The sequence below is a fragment of the Microcebus murinus genome, chromosome 21 (assembly GCF_040939455.1).
Source record: "Microcebus murinus isolate Inina chromosome 21, M.murinus_Inina_mat1.0, whole genome shotgun sequence".
NCBI lineage: Eukaryota > Metazoa > Chordata > Mammalia > Primates > Cheirogaleidae > Microcebus > Microcebus murinus.
Window position 1 is genome coordinate 23,219,096 of NC_134124.1, and position 23,196 is coordinate 23,242,291.

At 41.9% G+C, this 23,196-nt stretch overlaps 1 protein-coding gene across 3 annotated transcripts in view; it reads right to left on the reverse strand.

The window, feature by feature from the left end:
- The window catches only part of EBF1 (EBF transcription factor 1), a 390,172-nt gene that overhangs the window by 111,365 nt on the left and 255,611 nt on the right, over positions 1–23,196 (reverse strand). For 2 of the 3 annotated variants that reach the window (XM_020283664.2, XM_020283663.2), the window contains exon 8: positions 15,859–16,000. In XM_020283664.2, the coding sequence (XP_020139253.1) occupies positions 15,859–16,000 (142 nt within the window). The remainder of the gene's footprint in view (positions 1–15,858; positions 16,001–23,196) is intronic. The other variant, XM_020283666.2, reaches the window with a different exon arrangement.

Below are 23,196 nucleotides of genomic sequence, written 5' to 3' on the forward strand. Positions count from 1 at the left end.
AGTGTGCAACTTACATAAATCCTCAGAGAGCCAGGAATCATCTTTTAGCTATTAATTCCTGCAGCCACACAACTAATCCTGCCATTGACTCATCAAACAATAAACACAAACCACAACCATGGCCAGTTTTGCTTCTGATTGTTGAAGGCCTCTCCCAAAACACATGGAAGTCCCCAGCTAGCCTTTCTTTGCTATGCAGAAGATTTTCTATATGCAATTTCGGAGGCGAGTTCCCTGCTCCTGAAGGATTTCTATTGTCATCATGCAAGACAGCATAGATAGTGACTTTTTAAGGAAACCGTGTTTTCAATGTGAGCAGCATTTCAAAATCAACCTTGCCCAACCTTTAATAATGCACAAGTCCTGCTTTGTGCTTTTCGGAATAGTTCTGCTTATATTTCTCTGCACAACCGAGGCTGCTAGTACTAACATATTTGAGTGAACTTTTATTATTGAGAGCTTATCGTTTTGAGCCAGTTTCCTCTCCTCCCTGACACATTCAATGATGCTGCAATCCAGCGTTTGCTACAACACAGATGTTTCCGTGGTGATGATCTGTGATGTCATAAGCACAGGAATGTGTGTCATTGCACTTATCCACATGAGACGAGCAGAGTAAGAACTCCATTTCCATTTCCACTCCATTTCCACTCCATGAAGGACTGACTCACTTTCCTCAAACCTTGCTCTCTTCTGGGGTCTGAGCTGTACTATCTTCACCGCAAGAAGCCAACATTCACTTTTGCCTGTTTGTGATTCATTTCTATTCCATAATTATTAATGATGTGCAAAGTCCAGGCAGCCTACCAAAACCCAGATTAATCTTTCTCAGATGCCAGCTTTTAAAATTTAGCCCACAAGGATCAAGTCCACCTTCGTGAATCTGGCCAATTCTCCCTTTCCAGCCTCCTTTCCTGCCTCTTCCAACCTGGAGGCAGCAATCAAGAGCACTGGCTCTGGGTTCAGGAGGCCTCGGCTCACTTTCCAGCTTTACCACTTACCTTGGGCAAATGACTTTGCTTTTCATAAGCCTCAATTTCTACCACTTTAACTGGGGATGGTGATTACAAGATAGCCCACGTCATGAGGCTGTTGGGAGGTTTAAATGAGTTAATCTGTGTAGAGAGCTTAGCACAGAGTAAGCAAGAAATAAATGGGAGATGATAATGAAGAGGAGGCGGAGGACAATGGGGAAGAAGAAAACAAAGATGATGATGGCAAGCTCTCCAAGTCCACTGCCTACGAACATCCTTTGCATGTGCCCACCAATATTTGGGGAAGGTTATACTACTCCCTTTTATTCAGCCAAACTCTTCTTTGCCCAAAAGATTCTTCTGTGCAAAGGCGTCTGTCTACAAAGCACTATCCCTTTAGTGAATTCCTCCAGTCTTTCCCATTCATTTGTTATTTACTGCACTTTTCCTTGAACTTTTATCTTAATATATGTATGTACATACTTGTCTAGCTGGGCATATATAGGCAAATCAACCCAACTAGTCAATGCATCCCTTGCAGACAGGGACCTCATTTATTCAGATTGGGTAGACAGTACTCTGCATTAACCAATACCTGACAATTAACTAGCATTAAGTTTTCAGCACATTATCTCACATTATCTTTTCCACACATTATCTCAATTATTCTTAATACCAACCTTGAGTAGTAAGCAAGTAGATGTTATTGTTAATTCCACTTTACAAATGAGGTAGCTGAATCTTAGAGACTCACTTGAACTTATGACTTTGAGGGTTCACTTTTGATTGATATAGTCAAATATTTAAAACACCCAAACTACCCTTCAACTTTGGTGTTTATCTGAAATTTCTGTTCAGTTTGGCTAAAAGATTCTCTTCAATCATACAAAGACAGCCAAAGTCCCATAAAATCTTAGTTGTGCAATTTCGTATCCCCAAGATAGAGGGTGGATATTTATTAACTTTACAGAATATTACTACTCTATTTCCAAGTAAAGTTATTTTCCCCCCAAGACTCAGGCCCACGTATGAATTATAGTAACATCTCCCTCCACCTTCTTCTACTTCCAAGTTCAGAAAATGGCATCCTAATATAATACCACAGGTGCCAATTTAAACACAGGAACATTGAAAACACTGCCAAACTTCCAGGCTTAGAAGCTTTTCTATTGTTATAAGTTGGGCTGCTAAACACACACTCAGAGTCTGAACATTTCACGCAAGTGATAGCAACACTATGAGAAACATTTTTAAAGCCTAGGGCCGTTCCCCTTAACTTTCATTTTCAGTCTGGACAGTATCCATCTCGATGGTGTTCATTATAAAGCTTTTCACACATAGAGAAAATAATAAAAGTTACTGACTAACAAATATGTTATCCTGAAACAGTACCTTAATAACATTTTTCCCAACATTTTTTTTTTCTTTTTAGCAACAAGGATTGGATTCCACAAGGCTTTAGCTAAGCAAATCAAGAAGAGTTTCTAGGATTCTGCCAAAGTCAAAAAGTAGAGGAATATGAGGTCTGACTTTATAGATTTGTTGCACATGATAGTTACTGGAAGAGCACAGCTGGTTTGATGATTCAGCCAGAAGATTTTTGGCAAAGAAAGACCAAAGATACATTTTCCTCCTCTATCAAGAAATAATAAAATACACTGGAACTGACTGGGACACATCCCCCTCATCCAACATCCCACAGATAATAGACCTAACAGCATTTTTCCTCTGGCATAGCACATAGTAGGCGCTCAGTTCCAATTGGCTTCCCCAGCTGTGCTCAAAAGAGAAATAGATAAAGAATAATAAAGAATTAAGGAAAGTTCTCCTTTGTACCAATCATGTTATAATCATATTAATCATTCCTCTAAATAGCAGCCAAAGTATATTGCTATCTGTTCGTATTTTACATATGCACGTTATCTTGAAATTTTTATTACTTTGCCCCAAGACTGATGAAAGAAACTGAGATGCTGAGAAGAAGCCTCAGACCTGACACTGTCTATGTCCACGTTCTCTGTGTCCCCTGCCACATTTCTCCCCAGAACTTCAGACCAAGAAGGTGGGTTTGAACGATTGGTGTCCCGCTGATCGCAACTGTCAATTAAATAAGCCAGCAACACGGGAGCATATGTTTGCATATAAAATATTGATTAACTTCACAGATTGGGATAAAAATATGTTAGTACTCAGGATCCGCTTTCATGCTTAGTGGTCAGATACACTTTCAGTCCATTCAGATCTATTTCCGCACCCAGTGGGCTTGAGGGTGTTACTTTTGTGTTTCACTTTTCTTTTCCTTCTCTGGTTCCCCGTGTTAGTGCTTCTGTTATGACTGACAAGGAGCAGACGTTCAAGCAGGATTTTAATTACTAGGTCATCTCCCAGCCGACTTTGCCCATGGCAGGCTGGCAGAAAAGCAACAGTCATACACAATCCATGCCTCAGACTTTTCTCCTGTGCCTCTCCAGGCAAATCTCTATTTTTCCGAGGATGCTAAAATCATGCTGATGGCATCAAATTCATCTGATAAGGACGATGATCACCCAAATTCTATAAAGTTTCATTTCTGTCCACTGAGTATTTCAGGTTGCAGGGTTGGCACAGGGAGTTTGAGATGGGGTGCGAGATAGTGTGAAGTGATACCAGGACTTTTTATCTTAACCCAGAAAAGCACCTTCCCAGATATCACTGCACATGCCAACTAACTTACCCTTGGGATTTAGCATAGATCTGGCTTTTCAATTTGCCTTTGAGTAATGTCGTCAATTTGCTTCAATCGAAGCAGGTATTATATTACGCGCTCAAATAGCAGGAGAATTTCTCTCCACCTCTGAAGTCCAATGCATGGAGATTAGAATTGACCAAACAGTAAGAAAAAAAAAAAACAACAGTAGTGATGACCCCTCGTATCAAATACTCGGAGGTCCAAAAGCTGCACATACAAAACCTAACTCTTTTACTGTTTGGCCACAACCAGATCCTTGAAGGATGGCCTCAGTTTCCCAAATTTGTTAAATGGACTGAGCAAAATAGCAGTGTCCTCCTATGGCTGTTAAGAGCATTAAGAGGAACTATACAAAGTGCTTAGCACTGAACTGGATGCATAGGAAGTACTTAAAGGCTACTATCACAACAGCAAAACCATCATCGCCCAAAACACTGGCTTAAATGCTGCCATTTTTCTGGATAGTTAGTTGTTAGACTGTGATTTAAGAAAACACAATGGACTCATATCTCCAAGTCAAAGAGAAACCAACCTATGGGAAATTTTCAAATTTATTTTCTTAAAAATAAATCTCAGAGATAACTCACCTTCTCTATCGGGACTACCTCAAGCTTCTAATATTCTGTCCTGACACAGAATTTTGAACATGTTTTCCCCTCTCTGCCTAAAATGTTCTTTCTGCTTTGCTTGTCTATAAATGCTGCTCATTCTTATTCAAAATTTTAAAAGTTTCCCTGGTACTTCAGACTTGGCTGAATCCCCCAAGCAAAAGCTCTCTCGGCAGTCTGTATTCCTCCTTTATAGCATTTATCATTGTTGCACTTTAGATGATTCTACATGATCATTATTTGCTTAATGTCGGCACATAAATAAGCATCCCATGTGACTGTACACCCCATAATGTCAACAACTGTCCCTCCCTTGCTCACCTCTGTAGCCTTATTGTGGAATAGCATAGGTAATCAATCGATAAATATGTTTTAAATAGATGAATGGCTGAATTAATAAGCAAATGAGCTAAAGAGGAATCATCAGCATTATTAAAATGTTAAGGAACTAAAACAGAACAGCTTTAAAGCTGAGAACTCTTCCAGCAGTTACGAACAATTGAGACTTCATCCACAATGGGCTTCCTAGGTTGACAGGCAGTGGCTACGTGAAGGCGGGTTTCCGGGGCTGGTCCGGCCCCGGTGACAGCAGGAGGCACTCCATTCTCTTGGGGGTTAAAATTAGCACCCGTAGGCTCCCCGTGAAGTGGGCTCTAATCATGCAAGGACCCAGGTGGATCTTGCTGACAGATGTTAAGGTTAGAAGGAAGGGTAGCAGCCAGATGAGAAAACAGAGCCACCCCCTTCCGGAGGTACCAGGACTTCCTGTCTTTAGGCCCTGCTGGTTCCTGCCCGCCCGCCCCTCCCCTCCCCCCCAACACACACACCAGTTTCAGCACAGTTGCTGCTCTTTCTGTCATTTGAACTCAAATCCTATCTGGGAAATTGATGGGCAATCCTGCCCTTGACAACACAATGTCAGCTTTGCTCAGCATCCAGCTGGTTCCGTACATATTATCATAATGTGCTGGCCGGCTGGACCCAGGCCGATTCCCTCTCTTGATTTGAGCCCGCTTCCCAAACCAATTTCTGCTCTCTAACATGCAGACAAGCACTGTTTCAAAAAATAAAAACAGAGTTAGCAGCAAGGTTTTGAAATACTATTAGGGTATTAAATCTATTATTCTAATGGTAAACTTACTCGACCTAAAAGGCTTTCTCTTAAAAAATGTTTGGCTCTTAAAAAAAAAAAAAGGAAAAGAAAGAAAGAAAAAAAGAAAAGAATGTTTTCCAGGGTCCTACACTGTTTCCTGGTGACTTGAAAGAATTACTACTTCCCCCAACCCTTAAAAGCCCATTCTGGCCGGGTGCGGTGGCTCACGCCTGTAATCCTAGCTCTCTGGGAGGCCGAGGCGGGTGGATTGCTCGAGGTCAGGAGTTCGAAACCAGCCTGAGCAAGAGCGAGACCCCATCTCTACTATAAATAGAAAGAAATTAATTGGCCAACTAATACATATAGAAAAAAAAAAAAGCCGGGCATGGTGGCACATGCCTGTAGTCCCAGCTACTCGGGAGGCTGAGGCAGGAGGATCACTTGAGCCAGGAGTTTGAGGTTGCTGTGAGCTAGGCTGACGCCACGGCACTCACTCTAGCCTGGGCAACAAAGTGAGACTCTGTCTCAAAAAAAAAAAAAAAAAAAGCCCATTCTAACAGCATTTCCCAAACTTCAGTCATGATTGTGCTCCATTCCTGGATCACTTATTCTATTGCCTACTTAATATTATTTAGTTGCTATTTCTGTTTAGATCAACGTACCTTTTCTTTAAATTTAGTCTTGCCCTAAGCAATAATAGCTGTGAGATCATGATTTTAGAGTTGTATTAATAGTTGTATTATTTTGTTTATGCATATAAACATATAACTATAAAGAAATGTTTTAATGTTTTTCCCCCATCTCCTAAAATCATCTCACCTACTGCAAGAGAAACATTTGTGTGAAGCTCACTGCCAACCATTGGGCGGACTGTACACTACACCCTCTCAGCTCAAGAGACTCAGGGAAAGAAACATCAAGTGAGAGCTACCTAAGACGCCATGGCTGTGTACTCCATATATTGAGGTTTTTCCAGGCTTCCTAGAACCAAACTGTTGACTTCCTGCAGAGAAGCCCAAGGTGGAGGGAGGCTGGCCTTAGGTCTGTTTTCTGAGATGACCACCACCTGGCATTTTGGTAGCCTCTCCCCAAGGCTGTGTGCGTGTAGCTCCTCAAAAACTAGGAGAGCCTCTCACAGAATCAGCTGGGTTCAAACAACAAATCGTCAGAGCTGGAAGGGCTCTACCAGACCCCACCTTCACTGAGGAGGAAACTGAGGCCCGGAGAAAGCAAAGTACATACTCAAAGTCATGTAGCAAGGTGGGGGCAGAGCTTTGCTTTAATTTATTTCTGCATGTATAACCAAGATGTCCAAACAAACAAAAATATTGCAAACCCAACTCTGGCCACTGCTTCTAAATATCTCAAGAAGGGTTTAGGAACAGTACCTTGAAGCTTTTATTTGCATATTAACACCACTTGCATCCTCTGAAAATCTCAAGTGAGGAAAGCTCCTCTGACAAGTAAGTGCAGAGCAGACTTGGTTTGGAACAATCAATTATACAAATAAATGCATTGGAATTATGATGCTTTTGTAACCAAATATAAAATTAAAAAAAAAAAGAAAGCTTATAAAAAGTTCTGCCTTTTCTGGCCAAAACATAAGCAGAAAGCAAGGCCCTCCCACACACACTCACCACACTTTGTGCTTATAAAACTATGTTAAGCGTGGCCCATTCATTTATTAGCTCAAACAAACTACCAAATCCTGGTAATTTCCCGCAGTTTACAGGTTTGTCAAGAAATTCATATAAGAAAACAGCCTCCCCATATCCAAATGCGTTTCCCATGTTATATTTTGCATGAGGTTTAGTAACCCTTTCAGCATCCTGTTGCTTAATTCACAATGTCACAGTTTTCTCAGGGACTTCTTTTTCTCCACCCTTGTACATGTGCCAGAGAGCCCATATGGTCAACAAATGATTTCTAGGGAGATGAGTTAGAACATTCTTGCAAATAAATAAAATATTGCCAGCATCCCTTATTATCTTACCAGCCCCATAGAAAATATACCAGTCATCAAATAAAATCAGCAGTTTTTTTTTTATTTGACTAGCAGAATGTGTTCCAGCTATGGGAAAAACAGGTTACTGAAGGAAAATGAACTATAAGATAAACATACAGGATGTGCCCCATTTTTTAAAAAAAAAGATACGCTCTGGGCTAACTTTTGAAAGGTCTATTTAAGATACCAGCACAACTGCCTTGCTTACATTGAGGGGAAAAATAAGAATAATGGGATAGGAGATAGAATTCAGTAGTACTTAATAGTGTAGTATATAAGAGCAGCAGTTGAGAAAACAGATTTCAGTGTCAAAGCTTTCTGGGTTTGAACCCTGGGTCTACTACTTAATTGCTGTGTGACTTTAGGCAAGTTACTTATCCTCTCCGTAGCCTCAGTTTCCTGCTTTTACAACGTGGAGCCTATATAGCACTCCGCCTGGCACAGTAGGACTCAGTCATTATTCTCAGTACTACTATTATACAGAGCCATGTGGTTAGGCAGACCTACGGTCAAATCCCAAGTTCAGTTCTAATTAGTTTTGTGGCTTTGGGTAAACTAATGACCCTCTCCAAACCTCAGTTTTCTCATCTGTAAATTGGTGATAATAATTGTTGTATCTCATCAGATCTGCTAGAGAATTTGATGAGATGATATAAGTAAAATGATTACTACAGTGCTGGCATATAGTAAATGCCCCATGAATGTTAGCTAATAATAGTTTAGAAATAAGAAACAGTAGAAGTAGTAAAAATAACAATAACATAATAAATATTACTACCTGACCTGGTCGCTATCAAGCATGGCAGCACAGTCTCCTTTGTTAGCAATGCTGTGGGCAGTGTCACAGTCAAATGAGCACAACACAAGTCATCTGCTTAGCAGTTACACGTTGTTCACGAACTCTTTAATCTGTCTGAAGCTGAGATCTTGCTGGCTACCTGGTCCTCAGTGTTAGGATTTCTGTGCTATCTGCTTTATGAAGCACTCAGGGGATATGCTGGGAATCAGTCTTCACTTACATCCCTGCCTGCTTTCTTGACTATTTGCCACGTCCTTTGTATTTCAAGGGAAGACAAAAGGCATCTTCCCGACTGCTCAAAGAAAAAGGCTTGATTTGATGCCTGAAAATCTGGGGTCTCGGCGCTCTATATTTTATGACACATCTGGCTATTCTTAACCCTAATGTTCTGTTCTTGCATCTGCCTTCCTTTTTTCAAGTAGGAAAATCAATTGGTAAGTGGTGGTAACATGCCACTCTCAGTCGCAAACAAGGACGCCGCTAGTTTTCTACTTAACCCAGACCCTTCACCAAGATGCTTCTGCCTAAGCAGGTCTGACTGGAGCTCTGCACCAAAACCAGTGTCGCCGAGGGCTGCTGTCTGTGTGGGAAGCTCTGCGTCACGCATCCTCTGCCATTGTGTTTTGAATGTGCACTGCTGTCAGGAAGCTGGATTGATTTTACAGACGTTCCTCACAGGACCTTTGGAATCTGAGGCTGGAGGTGGGCCTAGGCTGTCCTGAATTGTGGAGGCATCGAGGTGAACCCCAAATCCTCTGCTATGGTATTAGCCAGAGACCAGGAAGCCATGCAATCCCTGAAATGCATATGTGCTGGCCAACACAATATGGGCAAGTGCAAAGAGAACCTGATGGACTTTGACAGAAACTACTTATGTTTGGGTGCGAGCAGATTCCATCCCCTCTTTAGGTCTCAGTGACCCTCTCTGTAAATTGAGGGGGTGAAGGAAATGACTTTCTTCCTCTTGATGACTCTCCACTCAGCACGAGCTGTGATGCAGGCACTGCCCATGGTGGGAGAAGAGAGAGAAATTTGGGAAAGTACATTTTTCTCTGTTGTTCTAGTTTATTTTCACTCACCCAGCTCTAGTTTAATCAGAGTAATATACATTTCACAGAACATATAATGTGGCAGGCCTCCATTCTCAAGGCCTTAAAAAGGTGAGGGTCTGCACATGTTCAAAAAGAAGTCAATAGGGACACTCTTTCTACGCCACTTAAAAAAGTAATCAATGATACAAAACCATCTGGAAAAAGAACTCTCAGAGTGTTGGACTTTCTTTCTAGAAGGCACACACGCACCACTGATAGAATGAGTTGTAATTAGGGGACAGCTTCAAGGCACAGCCAACTCCCCGGTGAGCTTCCAAAGTCTGGCAGGGACGAGCACAGTTATAAGCAACTCAGAGCAATCTTGCCTTAGGCTTTCAGGAGACATGAGGAAGCCATGAAATTGACGCTGAGTCCCTCAAAGCCCTGCTCGGCCCACACACCACTGCACAATTGCCACTGAGACCAGGGGCTGACCAGCCCACATGGGGCCTGCATGCTCTGGCCCCCAAAGTCACCCCCGCCTCATCTCCTGCACTCCCTCCTTGCCTGGGAGCAACAGGAGCTATCCCTGCCTCATTTTGTCCCTTGAACTCACTTAAGCAAAACAACCTTGGCACACACTGTTGCCTCTGCCTAGAAGTTTTTTTTGTTTGTGTTTTTTTTTGGGGGGGTGGGTCCCTTTGCCTGGCGCTATAGTTTGAATGGTTGAAAGTCCCCTTCAAAACTCATGTTGAAATGCAATTGCCATTGTAATAATAGTAAGAGGTAGGGCTTTTAAGAAGTGGTTAGAGCATGGGGGCTGTACCCTCCTGCATGGATTAGTGTTGTTATCACAGGAGCGGGTTAGCTATCATGGTAGTGGCCTTGTTATAAAAGCGAGCTCTCTTTTGCGTGTGCCCTCTCGCCTTTCCACCTCTCCACAGTGGAATGACAGACCCCGAAGGCACTAATGCCAGCATCACGCCCCTGGACATCTCACCTTCTAGACCTATAAGAAATAATCTTTTCTTTCTAAATTGCCCAGTCTGTGGTATTCTGTTATAGCAACAGAAACAGGACTAAGACACCTGGTGAAAACCTATTCATCTTTTAGGTTTGGGCACAAAATGAGATTTCCTCAAAGGAGGCTTCCCTGACATCTCACTTCTACCTCCCCCTCTGTGGTCCCCTTGCACGCACCATTCTCATTCATTAGTTGTAAGTTTTGCTTAATGTCTTTCTTCTCTATTTACACCATAATTTCTGCGAAGACAGGGACTGTGTCTGCTTTATGTTACTGCACCTCGCCTAGTGTCTGGTATGTAGTGGAGGCTTAGAATGAAAGAGTGATTTCAAGCCCACCTTATTGACACTTGTCCCTTGGCTGCAGAGCAGAAGAAAGGGTTCTGTTGGAAATGGCCAGTGGGTTTCTCTGTTTACCTGAAGTCCTGTTTCTCCAAAGCCACCTCCTTTGGGAAGGCATGTGTCCATGGCTTCAGTTCAGAGCACCTAGAATAGTGCATGCTGGAAGGAAGTCTTAGAGGACCCAACTCGGCTCTCATTGGACACACACAAAAATAAGGCCATGGAAGAAAAGTGGCCCACTCAGGGTCACACAGCTAGTTAGTGGCAGAGTCAGGACTAGAATGCAGCTATCCAGCCAGACAGCTTCATCCTCCTTTCAGCCTCTTCCTAAGGCCAGATCACACAGAGGGGAAACAAGAAGGGCTCCATTTAGAATGATGTCCTCAATCTTGAACCCTCTTTCTCCACACACTCATAAAACAACAAATTTAAGTGCAGCTGGACACAGGAAGCCAATGGGGCTAGACACCCAGGGTCAACCAACAGAAGCAAAAACTGCCTCTGTCTGGAGCAAAATTATTAAAGAAGGTCACAAGCTAAAGATCAAGAATAACACCATATTGTCAGGGACAGCTGGAACGGGACACTACAACCCAAAGGTCAGAACTAACTGGTAGTGGTGAACACCTGACTCTATCTCTCCAAAGCTGTAGTCACAGCAAGGAGATGGGGCCAGGGAGTCTATCGCTGTGCTTTATTCTTCAAAATATTTTTAGTTTGACCAAACTCCACTATTGTTTTGATTCGTTTTATTTTGAGACCCCGGCATATCTATATTTCATGTTGCAACCTTCACAATAAGGGAAGTTTACTTCATTCATATCTGATGCCCACGAAAGCTAAATTTCAGTCATTTCCTAGTTTTAAAAATGGGTGTGTTTTTAAAACATCTATAGTTGAGCCAAGAAACCAAGTAGGATATCAGTTCAGAACTTGTGAACATTAAAAGGTTCATATTCTATAAACTCTTGATTAATAGTTTCATTGACTTTTTTTCAAATAAACATGAAGGATGCACACATGCATAATAACAATTAATAGATCTGAAGAACACCAGATTGGGGTCTTAACCCCACTCCTGGGAAGGGCCCCCACGTTTGGGTGAGCTCCCCAATGACCTCGGATTTCCCCAGCCATCATGGAGGAGGGGAGTCCTCCAATAGTCCAAAAAGTGGTGAGGGGAGAGAAGAAAAAGAGAAAAGGGGAGAAAAACATATGCACACTAAAGTAAAAAAAAAAAAAATACATATATCCCCCCTTTAAAAAAATGAGCATTTAAACTGCTTGTCAGACGGCTTCCTGACAAAGCCACTAGAGTATATTCGCAGGTATTTGCATAAATGCTGCCAGTGAGTTCACCGTAGCTGCTCGCGCTAATGGTACATAAAGTAATTTAGTCACTTCGCCCCGCATTCTGTGTCAGAATGGTGAGTGCCGGCACTTTGCCTTGTTGCATGCTCGATCATTAGATAACAACAAAGTGTTGGTGCACGCAAGCCGGTGGGGTTTCCTCTCTCGAGCACCACCAGGGCACCGCCTTTTGCCACAGGGGGAAGAAACAGAGAAACCGATACCACAATTGGCGTTCAATTCAAGCAAACACATCGCAAAGCTCAGGACGACAACAAGGTCTACAACGACACTCCCCAAGCCCTTTGAGGCTTTCCAGCCCCATGAATTTGCCCAGAGGACTGTAGGACAAGGCAGGAACACAAGGCAGCGTTGTACATGCTTGTGGGAGGTAACAGTGCAGCTGCCTTGGTCGCAAGCCTATGCTTTTCAAAAAGTGCAACCCCGAGAGCAGTTACATTTTGAGGTCATCTCTCTCCACAACTGTACATTGTCCATAAAGCTATTGCTTAAAGAAGAAACTTCACTAGCCTAAATGCTCCCATAAATATCCAGCCAAAGAAAATCTCGGTATTTATGAATGAAGCAAAAGTAGAGGGAGAACAATTACCATGAGCTACGGCATGCCAGGATTCACCCTCTTTGGACCATGCACGATTCTGTGCAGTAAATTTGCCTTTGTCAACTCTCACAGTTGGAATGCAGGGACATTTATCTGAGCACAAGGGTTTGTGGGTCCATGGGTCACACAAGGAAGACTACGCATGGATGTAAACCATGGTCTGTTTCTACTTATATGCAGAAGGATGAGCCAGGAAAGGAACTTTCCTCTAACTGTCTGATAAGCAGGATATAAATAGAGATGTGCAGAGTAGCTCAAAATAATTCAGGCTACCTGGAAATGAGATGGTAAAAAAGTCGAGAATAGGGAAAGCAAAGGTTCTTACGGATCTCATGAGGAGAAAATGCTTTGCAGTCTCACTATGCAGTAGCTGGTTTTGGCGGGGGTGGCGTGTGGTGGGGGGTGGGGGGTGGGCAGAGAGGCGGAAGTGCGATTCAGGTCTTAAACGGGCATTTTTAAACAGAACTTTTCCAATGGCAAGATAAAGTATTACCCCTAACTCAACACAAGTTAGCACGTTGGTCCACTCCCACACATTACCAATGAAAGAGTTCAATAGTCACCCTTTGCTGCGTAGGTATTTATGGTATCAGCCTGAATGTCTAAGTGAGTGGGTGGTTATGTGTGGTTGATTCACTCACTCTGCAGAGAAGCGGATTTCTATGTCGTTGTCGTTACTAAGGATCTGGATGTGTCTACCCTTTCATTCCACTGGCGCGCAGCGAAGTAAGGCTTTGGTGACGGTAAAGCCCCCTCGCTTAAGGCAATGGGACCTATCCACGTCCCCAGGGATGGCTAACCAAACCATTTACACCTAGTGAAACGGCACCATTTTCTTGAATAATATCTTAATAATAACATGGCCATTTGTGGACTGGTAAACTGGAGCAGAGGAATAAAATGCTGTCTTTAAAACTTACAAGAATAGGATATCCCAACTGAAATATTAATGTGAACTCTCCCAGGAGCGAGAACATCTGAGCTGGAAGGAAGCTTAGAGACGTCTGGATCCAAAGGTCTCCGATTGTTAGCCTGTGGCTGCATTCTTCCTAAGTGATTTTTCCCCCCTTTCCTCTCTTCAGTGTTTAAAAATTTTGTAATTAGTTACCAACAGTTAAAACTTTGGAGAGTTTTAATTCTTGGCAAACCGGAACATCCGGCCCCCCCCCCCCCCCCCCCCCCCCGGGCTCTCATTCCCCTTAGCGACAACAGGCTGGGCTGGGGGCTCAGCAGAGCGTGTACCTGCCTGTCTTCGGGCCTCCACCCAACCACTTCCCTCATTTACATTACCTGCCCCCACCCAAAGCACAGATATTTTTTCACCCCACCACAGATCCTCACCTTCCTTTTACCAAGAAGAAAACCAAGTATCCCAAAAGCTAAGGTGACTTGTCCACAGCCATACAGAGGCCAGAGTGACATTAAGAAGAGATATGAATGGTTCCTGGTACCTGTTTGAGACTCCTCCACCTCACACTGCAAAATAAGGTCACTGACCTCCATCCCCTAGAGGCACCCTTTCTAACAGGCTGTCTTTTGTTTGCCTTAGCAATTTTTTTTGTTGTTGGAGGGATGATTTGCATGGTGTCATGAGCTCTCTCACTGGCTTCCCAAGAGCAGAAATGGGAGCTGGGTGTGGCCTGCGCTTGGAGCACATTTTGAAACTGTGAACCCATGACTCACAGATTTCAAACTGACAGTCAAGGCTGTCCCCAAACAGAGCAGTGTCGTTTGCAGCTAACCAGCCACAGTCAGCAACATAACTTCAGTGCTTAAGCACAATGCTCTCCACATTGTGCCCACTGAGGATTTCCCTATTTTGTCCCTTCTTCCTGCCACCTAAACACCTCTAGCTATACAATGCCTTAAGTGACTCCGAGGGTATTAAAAAGGCAACATTGCTGCAAAGTGAGGATCAGAATAATTTTAAGTACAGAAATGGAACTAGGAATGTAATCATGAGCAGGTGTTTCAAATGGCCTCCTGCAAAAAGTAATATCCATCCATCTCAGCACTAATGAAACCATAAAGAAGCGGCTTTTGAAAGATGATGGTTTACTTTAAAAAGACCGTAAAACTGGATGTGGTGAAGAATCCCTTCTAAGAGTGTTACATCTGGCTAATTAATAAAAAGTACAGTTTGTGCATTCCTGAAGCACAGGGGGAAAAAACAGGCAGAAATGATGATAGCAGTGTGTTTATTAAATTGTGATGTTGGCAGGGAAGGGAGTTTTTTACCCTGTGAATTATATCATGGACAGCTCGTGGCCCATGGAAAAATCAGGTGATAATTTGTGGAGTAGTGTTCTCAAAAGAATCCTGCTGATCTAGCAAACTGGACAGTGAAGTGAGGGAAACGGGTTAAGAGTTTGATTTGAAGAGATTGGAGAAAATCTAGTATGGTGATTAGTACCCAGTGGAGTCCCAGTAGCTGATTCTCAGATGGGTGAACGGATGGATGGACAGACAGAGAGAAGGGTGGATACATTACATACACACGCAGCACAGAAAAATTCAGACTTGTACCCAACCTAGCCCATGGTTCTTCTGAGTGGCATTCACTTTCCTTGCTTCAAATTTTTATCCGGTTTCCTCTAGTCCTCTCGAAGGTACCACTGATTAACCATAATTCTTAAGACAAATATGATTTCTTCCCAGCAAAGTCTACCCATAGAGAGAAGACTCTATCATGTGGTAATGAGGTAAGAGGCAACAGGGGGACGTTTGTTTGGGCTACATATTCAGAGAGCACTTCCAACCTAGACTTTGAACCTGATCTCCAAATGAAGTTCAACAGGTAGTCACAGAAATGCACTGGCAGTATTGCGAAGAGGATGGGGTCATTCTAAAACCTTAATGGTCAAATACAAACCCTTAAAATTTATCACAATTTTTGTGATACAAAATTGTGTGGCCTTTCCTTATTTTTTTCCCTAGGGATTGGCTTTTCCTTCCTTTGTAGTCAAGTGGGAGCTTAGAAGACAGCGATGGTCCAGGTCTCCGTCTCTCTCTCTCAACCTGAAGGAAGGCGATGTTAGCCATTGCCAGGGAAGAGAGTGGTGCAACAAGAAAAGGGTGGGCCTCAAAGGTATTTTCCTGTCTTTAAAGACTCAGCATCATATTTTGAAGAGTAAAAAAAAAAAAAAAAACCCTGGGGGATCAATCTCGTTCAAAAGGACATTTGAAATATGAAACAGTAGAAAATGTGGCGGAGCGGAAGAAAGAAACCAAATAAATTCACAGTTAAAGTAGCAATGCCAACCAATGAAAATGATTCGCCTACCATGTTCCAGATAAGAGGGCGTACCTTCCGAGGGGTCAAGCCTCCGAGCCCTCCGCCCGTGCTTGGAGTTATTATGGACAAACATGTTATCAGAGACTGCCAGGACATGGCCGTCCACGTTGACAGTCGTAGACACCACGACCTGGAGACATGAGAGAGAAATGAATGAACATTTTAATATAAAAGCATGGCGGGTAATAAACTCAAGTTAAATAAATAACAGCTGGGAACTGAAGAAAATTGCATAGCTATTTCACATAATAACTGGTGCTTATGCTGTACAAGTCTAACAAGAGGAGCTATTGATGAGTGGGTCTTTGGCATGGAACGCTTTTGATGCAGTTTTAAGTAAAATTGCACAGTTTATAGTTATACAGCAGAAGGTACACTGTTAACCATAATTTTAACAAGAGGATCTTTATTAGCATACTTTTTTTTTTGCACAAGGGTGGTTATGTTTCACCTAAATTACCCTTCAGTTTAGACACTGAAGCAGATATCACAGTTGATCATGCAAATAAAAATCTTTTGAATCTTTAAAATATTCCCTCTACCTCCCCGCCACCCCCCTCCTTCCTGCATCAGGGTTAAGGGGCTAGAGACATTAAAAAAGAGAGGTTTCGGTAAGAGCTGGGATGCATTTTTCTCTCCTTAGGGTGTCTTTTTGAGGGTTTTTTTGTACTTTTTTCTTCTCATGTGAGTTTGGTGAATCAGACCAAAGCCCCTCTCACCACTATCAGCAATTCCATCTTTCTCCTGAAAAATCTCTGCTAATCAAGAAGAATCTTAGATGTATTTCAAAGCAAGAAAAGAAAAAGAAAAAGGGAAGGGAGGGAGGGAGGGAGGGAGGAAGGGAGGGAGGGAGGAAGGAGGAAGGAAGGAAGGAAGGAAGGAAGGAAGGAAGGAAGGAAGGAAGGAAGGAAGGAAGGAAGGAAGGAAGGAAGGAAGGAAGGAAGGAGAAATAAATAAATTGTGGGACTGGCCAAGGAGTAACCAGACCCTGAAGCCATCTCATAAACTGACCCTGAAGCCAGTTTGCCAGAAGCGACACAGGCAAAGGTGTTGTCTCAGAGAACTTTGCCTAAAACAATGAGCAGAAATGACCTACACTTCTCCTTATATTAAATGGGGAAGGGGATTAAAACTGAAACCCACAGAGATATGTTTATTCATGCGACCTCTTACAACCAAATATAATAATTGTCTGTAATTGCAGCTTCGGCTCCTACCTCGTGCTTTGACACGGGAAACAGCAATCAGCCCTCGCCCGTTTAATCCACCTATTATGTTGACTAATTAACTTTGCTCGACAGTTTATTTCTTCCTCCATTATCAGCCCCTGTCAGCCGCAAGCACCCCGCAGCATAGGGGAAACCTCGGGCTCTTTGATTGATCACCGATAGATTGACATGCAGATTAATTTAATTAGAATCACCTCACTTGAGAAATGAAAGACAATGGCAAGAGGGCTAATAGATCTGCTCTCATAATGAGGCGAGCCTCCCGAGCGAAGGCTGAGGATTTCTGATTTATTTTGCTCAATTCCCCAGTTGCTCGGAAAGACTCTCACTTTAATTGTTCTTGGTTTTGAGAGGCATTAGCCTCTGAAGAGGTGAAACTCGCGGCGCGTTACAAGGAGTGGCACAGACCAGACGGAGGCCTCAGTTTCCGAAGGAGCCTTTTCTCTGAGTTGGCTAAAGAGGGCTCTGACTTCTGGAACCTTGTGCAACACGGCAGTTTCGACATTGGACTTGGGGCAGAGTGGAAAATGACGGGCCTTGGCCTGTGCCTGCTAATTGTCAGCGCTGCCTGGCAAAGCGTTCCCTTTGGGGACCCCCATTCCCACCAGCCTCACCATATTTAAAAGTTTCACTGTGTCCCCCCACCCCTAAGTGCCTCCTGGCAAAATATGGTGAATTCCCTTTCCCAGAGCCTCAAAAAGGTAACGAAATGCAAAAATGCATCGCTCATGGTAGTATCATGGGTTTATTTTATTTTCTGTTTCTGATGTATTAAAGCGAAGAGTAAACGATTGAGAGTCCATTGGGGGATCTAGAGTATTCCCCTTGGCCATTGTGAAACGCGAAATTCCATCTAGAACAAGTCGTTCATGGGATGACAGGTAAGTTAGATGCAGCAGTTTGCCAAGTGGTTCTTCTCTTTCTTCATGACTGACCAACCAGATCACACACCGCCTGAGGCATCTGTGTTTGCCTCACCAATTGTAGGTTCATTTAAAAGAAGGAAGAGGAGGAGGGGGAAGAAGAGGAGAAGAAACTAGTCTGTTCTTTTATTTTCAAAAACTATCATGTGCAGTGGCAAAGTTAATATTATTTAAGGAAACAGAAACTCACTTTCTTTTTAGTTAGGGAGATGACTTCTTGGGACATTTGCAATTATATAACAGAGTTGGGTCTTTCAAAGAAATTTTGATTTACTACGAGACCACAATTGAGTGGTCACTGGAGTCGTTAGATGAAGAAACTATAAAAGGAATCTTAAACGGTATCTGTTTCCAGTGTCAGGAAATACAGAAAGTGGTTATTCTAGATCTCTGTCTTTAGAAGAAAAAAAAAAAAATGACAATTCACAGTGCACCTGTAAGACACAAGCCCTACAGACCTAAAGCTGAAAATATTCAATCTGGTTTAAAGACGTTGTCACCTAATTCTTACATAGAACAAAAATGTCAAAAACGGTTAAGGAGGAAAGAAAACTATACCCTATATGTTTTTCCTTTCTTGGCAAGAGAAAAACAACTGGAGCCACATGTATGATAGAATTATAATATTTAATTGAAAGACCAATCAAAATCAGAGACAAGATAATACGGAGAACCCTCATGCCTTTAATTTCTAAAAAATAAACAGCTAATATTTTCCTCAAAACCTCACAGCACAACCTCCCCTATCGCAAAATAATTTTTCCCATTCCAATTTGGAAATGATCAGGATATATTTAAATAAAACATATGCTGAAATTAATCCACAGAGCAACTTGAAAATTAAAAAAAAATACCTTGTGAGGTGCAAAGGGAGTACTAAAGTGTCCTTTAAAAATAGGCCCATAGTCGGAGGGAAAAGGGCCTTTATAGTTCAACACAAGGTTAATAAGGTGCCGACATGTTCATACATGCAAGGGGACCACTAGGCCTGCCAAACCTTCAACCTTCCCAAACTTTGTCAATAAAACAGGGGTTGAATTTGAGACAGATAGACATGGAAAATGATTTTGCCTTTGGACTCAACCACCATTTCCCTCTTTATCTCCTTCTCACTCCCCAGCACAGAGAAAGAGATGATGGGAATACCAGGAATAGGTATATTGAGTATTTTATATCTTTTATAATGAGACCTTTACTTTCTAGAACTGCAGTATCCAATACGGTAGCCAAACGTGTGGGTATTTAAATTTAATCTGTATGAAATTTAAAATTCCCTTCCTGAGTCTCAGCAGCCACATTTCAAAGTGGCTCATAGCCCCAAGTGACTAATGGCTACCGTATTGGACAGGGCAAGCACCGAACATTTCCACCATCGCAGAATGTTCTATGGGGCGGCACTACTCTGGAATGGTTTCGAAATAAATTGTGCCAATTGATTCTTAAAGATACCCAAGTTATGTCTCCTGAAATAAATATCACAGGTTTAGGATTGTGTACCTATGTATATTTTTATCACTACATTTTTAGAGTCGAATTTCTGTTAGGTGGCTTTGCTTTTTTTATATAAGAATCCAAACACATGCTGATTAACAATCAGCAGTTACCCGGTACATTCTATCTGGGCTCTACCTTCCAGTCGGGACTACTTGGTATCAGGGAATAAGAAAAGCAGAAGAGAAGTTTCTAGCTACCCAAGGACTTTGGGGATTTTACACTGATGTTTTCAATTTGGGGGGGGGGGCTCATGTCAGTGGTTCAGAATCTGCTCTGTTATGTCTTTTCCTGGATCTAGATATCCCTAAAGTTCATTATTTTTACTGTCTACCCCCCCCAATTCAGAATCTGAAATAACTATATACAAAATTCATTATTCTTGGCTCCCAAGCTTTCCTAGCTAGTGTGACTCTGGCCAGGTTAACTTAACTTCTCTAAGCCCCAGTGTCCCTGACTCTCAAATGGGAACGATAGTACTTAACTCATAAGGTTACTGTGAGGCTTAAATGAAAGTGGCCAGCATGGTTCATATGGAACACTCAAACAACACTAGGAGCAACAGAGTAGTTGTCACGTTGTTAGCAATGTGAAACAAAAAGTTTCAAAGAATGTGTTGGGCTGATAATGTGAAGCATTTTGATGGTCATAGAAAGGACCCAGAATACACTGTTATTTTAAATATTAGGATACAGAAAGTGTTTCTTCTATGTCCAATTTCTCAATGGAACCTCGAAATTTTAAAGACCTTTGTGCTTACAACACATCATGATACAACTTAGGCCTCTTGTGAGCTGCAGTTTTCACTGGTTTATGTAATTTTGCTTTCTAGAACCTATCTGCATCCTAGTCTGTGACGTTCCAGCTTGGAACTAAATGAAAACTCACTGCTTTGAAAATAGTCTATACATTAGACATCTTATCAGTTCTAGTCTAGAGTTCCCAATATTTCTCATCAGCAAGGGTTTCTTGGGAGGTTTGCTATGGGTTAGTACTTCCTTGCCATCATTTCTCAGTCTGTCCCCCTTCCCTTCATGTCAGGCAGGAGACCTTGTATGTCCTAACTATATTATCTAAGATTCATGAAGCAGAACCTCTGTCTCATGAGCAGATTTTCAAAAAGACACAAGCAGCTAAATTCAATCATGAGTGGAAGATCACATTAACAAAAGTAGCAGCTCGTGGGAAAGAAGCAGTTATGACAAGAGCAACCAGAAGAGTTGAAATCGGTACCTCTAAGCATTTCTGCAACAAAGACGGAAATCAGAGCAAAGACCATAAACACATTTTCATTGTTTAAATTTAGAATATTTTGGCAGTAAGTACCTCCCTCCAAAAAATAACCACTTCCGCAGGTTAATGTTGAATAACTACTTAAAAAGTCTAAATCTTGGTTTTTGATGCTGATACATGATAAATCGGTAAAAGGAAATTAGTGATCAAGTTGGTCTGTTCCAGGCTTCCTTGCCTCTGGTTTTAGCTTGTTTTATGTTTGTATTAATTTAGGACCCCTGATTATAAGGCTTTCAAAGCATTCACTTGATGTACATGAAATGAAAAGGCATTGGGCAACATTCCATAGGCCAGTACTCAGCAATATAAAGGAACAAGCTATTGTTATACCTGGATTGATCTCCAGAGAATTATGCAGAGTAAAAGAAATTTAATACCAAGAGGTTACATGCCGCATGTTATGGGCTGAAGTGTTTTCCCCTCAAAATGCATATACTGAAGCACTAGTCCCCAGTACCTTAGAATTTGACCATTTTGAGATAGGGCCTTGATCACATTGAATTGGGGCCATTAAGATGGGAACTCATACAGACTGACTAGTGTCCTTACAAGAGGAAATTTGAACACACAGAGAAGGTGAGTGTGGCTACTAAAAAACGGCAAGAGGAGGAATAGTTGTGGTGATGGAAAGGCCCAATATATTAACTGTGACTATGAATATGTGAACCCTACACATGACAAAATTTTATAGAACCAAAAAATACGCCCACACGAAAGCACAGGAAAACTAGGGAAGTTTGAATAAGGTGGGCGGATTGCATCGATGTCCATATCCTGGTTGTAATATTGTGCTATTTTTGCAAAAATGGTACTGTTGAAGGAAGCGGGATAAGGGGTACATGGGATCTCTCTATGTTATTTCTTACAACTGGACGTACATCTAAAATTATATCAATTAAAAATTCAACTAAATGAGAGGCACCGGCAACCCACAACCAAGATGTCCTTCAGTGGGTGAATGGATAGACAAACTGGCAGTGCACACAATGAAATATCATTTAGGCATAAAAAGAAATCAGCTGTCAGGCCATATAATGGCATGGAGGGATTTTAAATGCATATTATTTAGTTTTAAAAAGCCAATCTGAACAGACTACATGTTGTATGATTCCAAGCATATGACATTCCGGAAAATGTGCAACTATGAAAACAGTAAAAAGATCAGTGACTGTGAGAGGTTTGGGAGAAGGGAGGGATGAACAGGTGGAGCCCAGGCGAGTTTTAGGGCAACGAAATCATTCTGCAAAATACTATAATGATGGATACGATACATAATACCCTGCATTTGTCCAGACCTATAGAATGTATAACACAAACAGTGAACTCTAGTGTAAACTATGGACTTTAGTTAATAATGTATCAATATTGACACATCAATTATAACAAACATATTGACACTAATGTAAGATGTTAATAATAGGGGAAATTGGTGGGGAAGAATTGAGGTAATATATGAGAACTCTCAAAATTTTCCACTAATTTTTTTCTGTAAGGCTAGAAACTGCTCTATAAAATAAAGTCTATATATATATTCAAAAGGCATTGATCAAACTTCTACCCTCAACCCCACACAAGGCACATTCTATACCCTACCTGTCTGCCGAACCACTTCTTTACAGACTTGTCAAATGTTGGCGGCACAAGAGACCCAAGAAATCATCTAATCTAGTGGCTTCCAACTAAGAGTTTTCAAATATAATAATGGGGGGGCAGCACTGTAGAAAGGAAATCCATAAATACATCCACAGTTAGGCAGCATGCTACAATATTCAGTAACTTTCCTTTGTCTGGGATCATATCAACTCCATATGGAAACTCCGGTTATCTCATCCACATGAGAAAGCTCTGAACTGGCAGTTTTACATGGCTTTGAATAATTCCAAAGTAGAGAGTGTGACTCTTGCTCAATAAATGCAATTAGATTGAAAAAATATGTCATCACATGAGGTTCATAGGAGAAAATGATAAAAGGAACCCTCAGTAGTTATGACACTGCAGATTTGTCCAACACCTCCTTTTACAGCTTGGAAAACTAAGGCCCAAGAGTTTAACAACAACTGCAAGGTCATAGGACAAATTAAGAGCAGAGGCAAGCCTGAAGGGAAACCTCCAGACTCTCAGTCCGCTTCTCATACACAACTGCCTCTGGCCTCTCAATACACAATTCGGGCTTACGTCCCCTCTCTGAACTCTCCCAGTATTTTCCAGTATAAATGTAGGGTGCCTATGTGACCGACTACAGTTTGAGTATTATTTACATAAAAATGGTCTGCAGCAGTTAGGTCTTTGTTAACTTTGTCCTTTAAAATATCCTTGACTGATATGGAATGAGATAGTCTCAGAAACATTCCTGATTGCTAGTTCTTATCTGGTTGAAAGATCCCAAATAA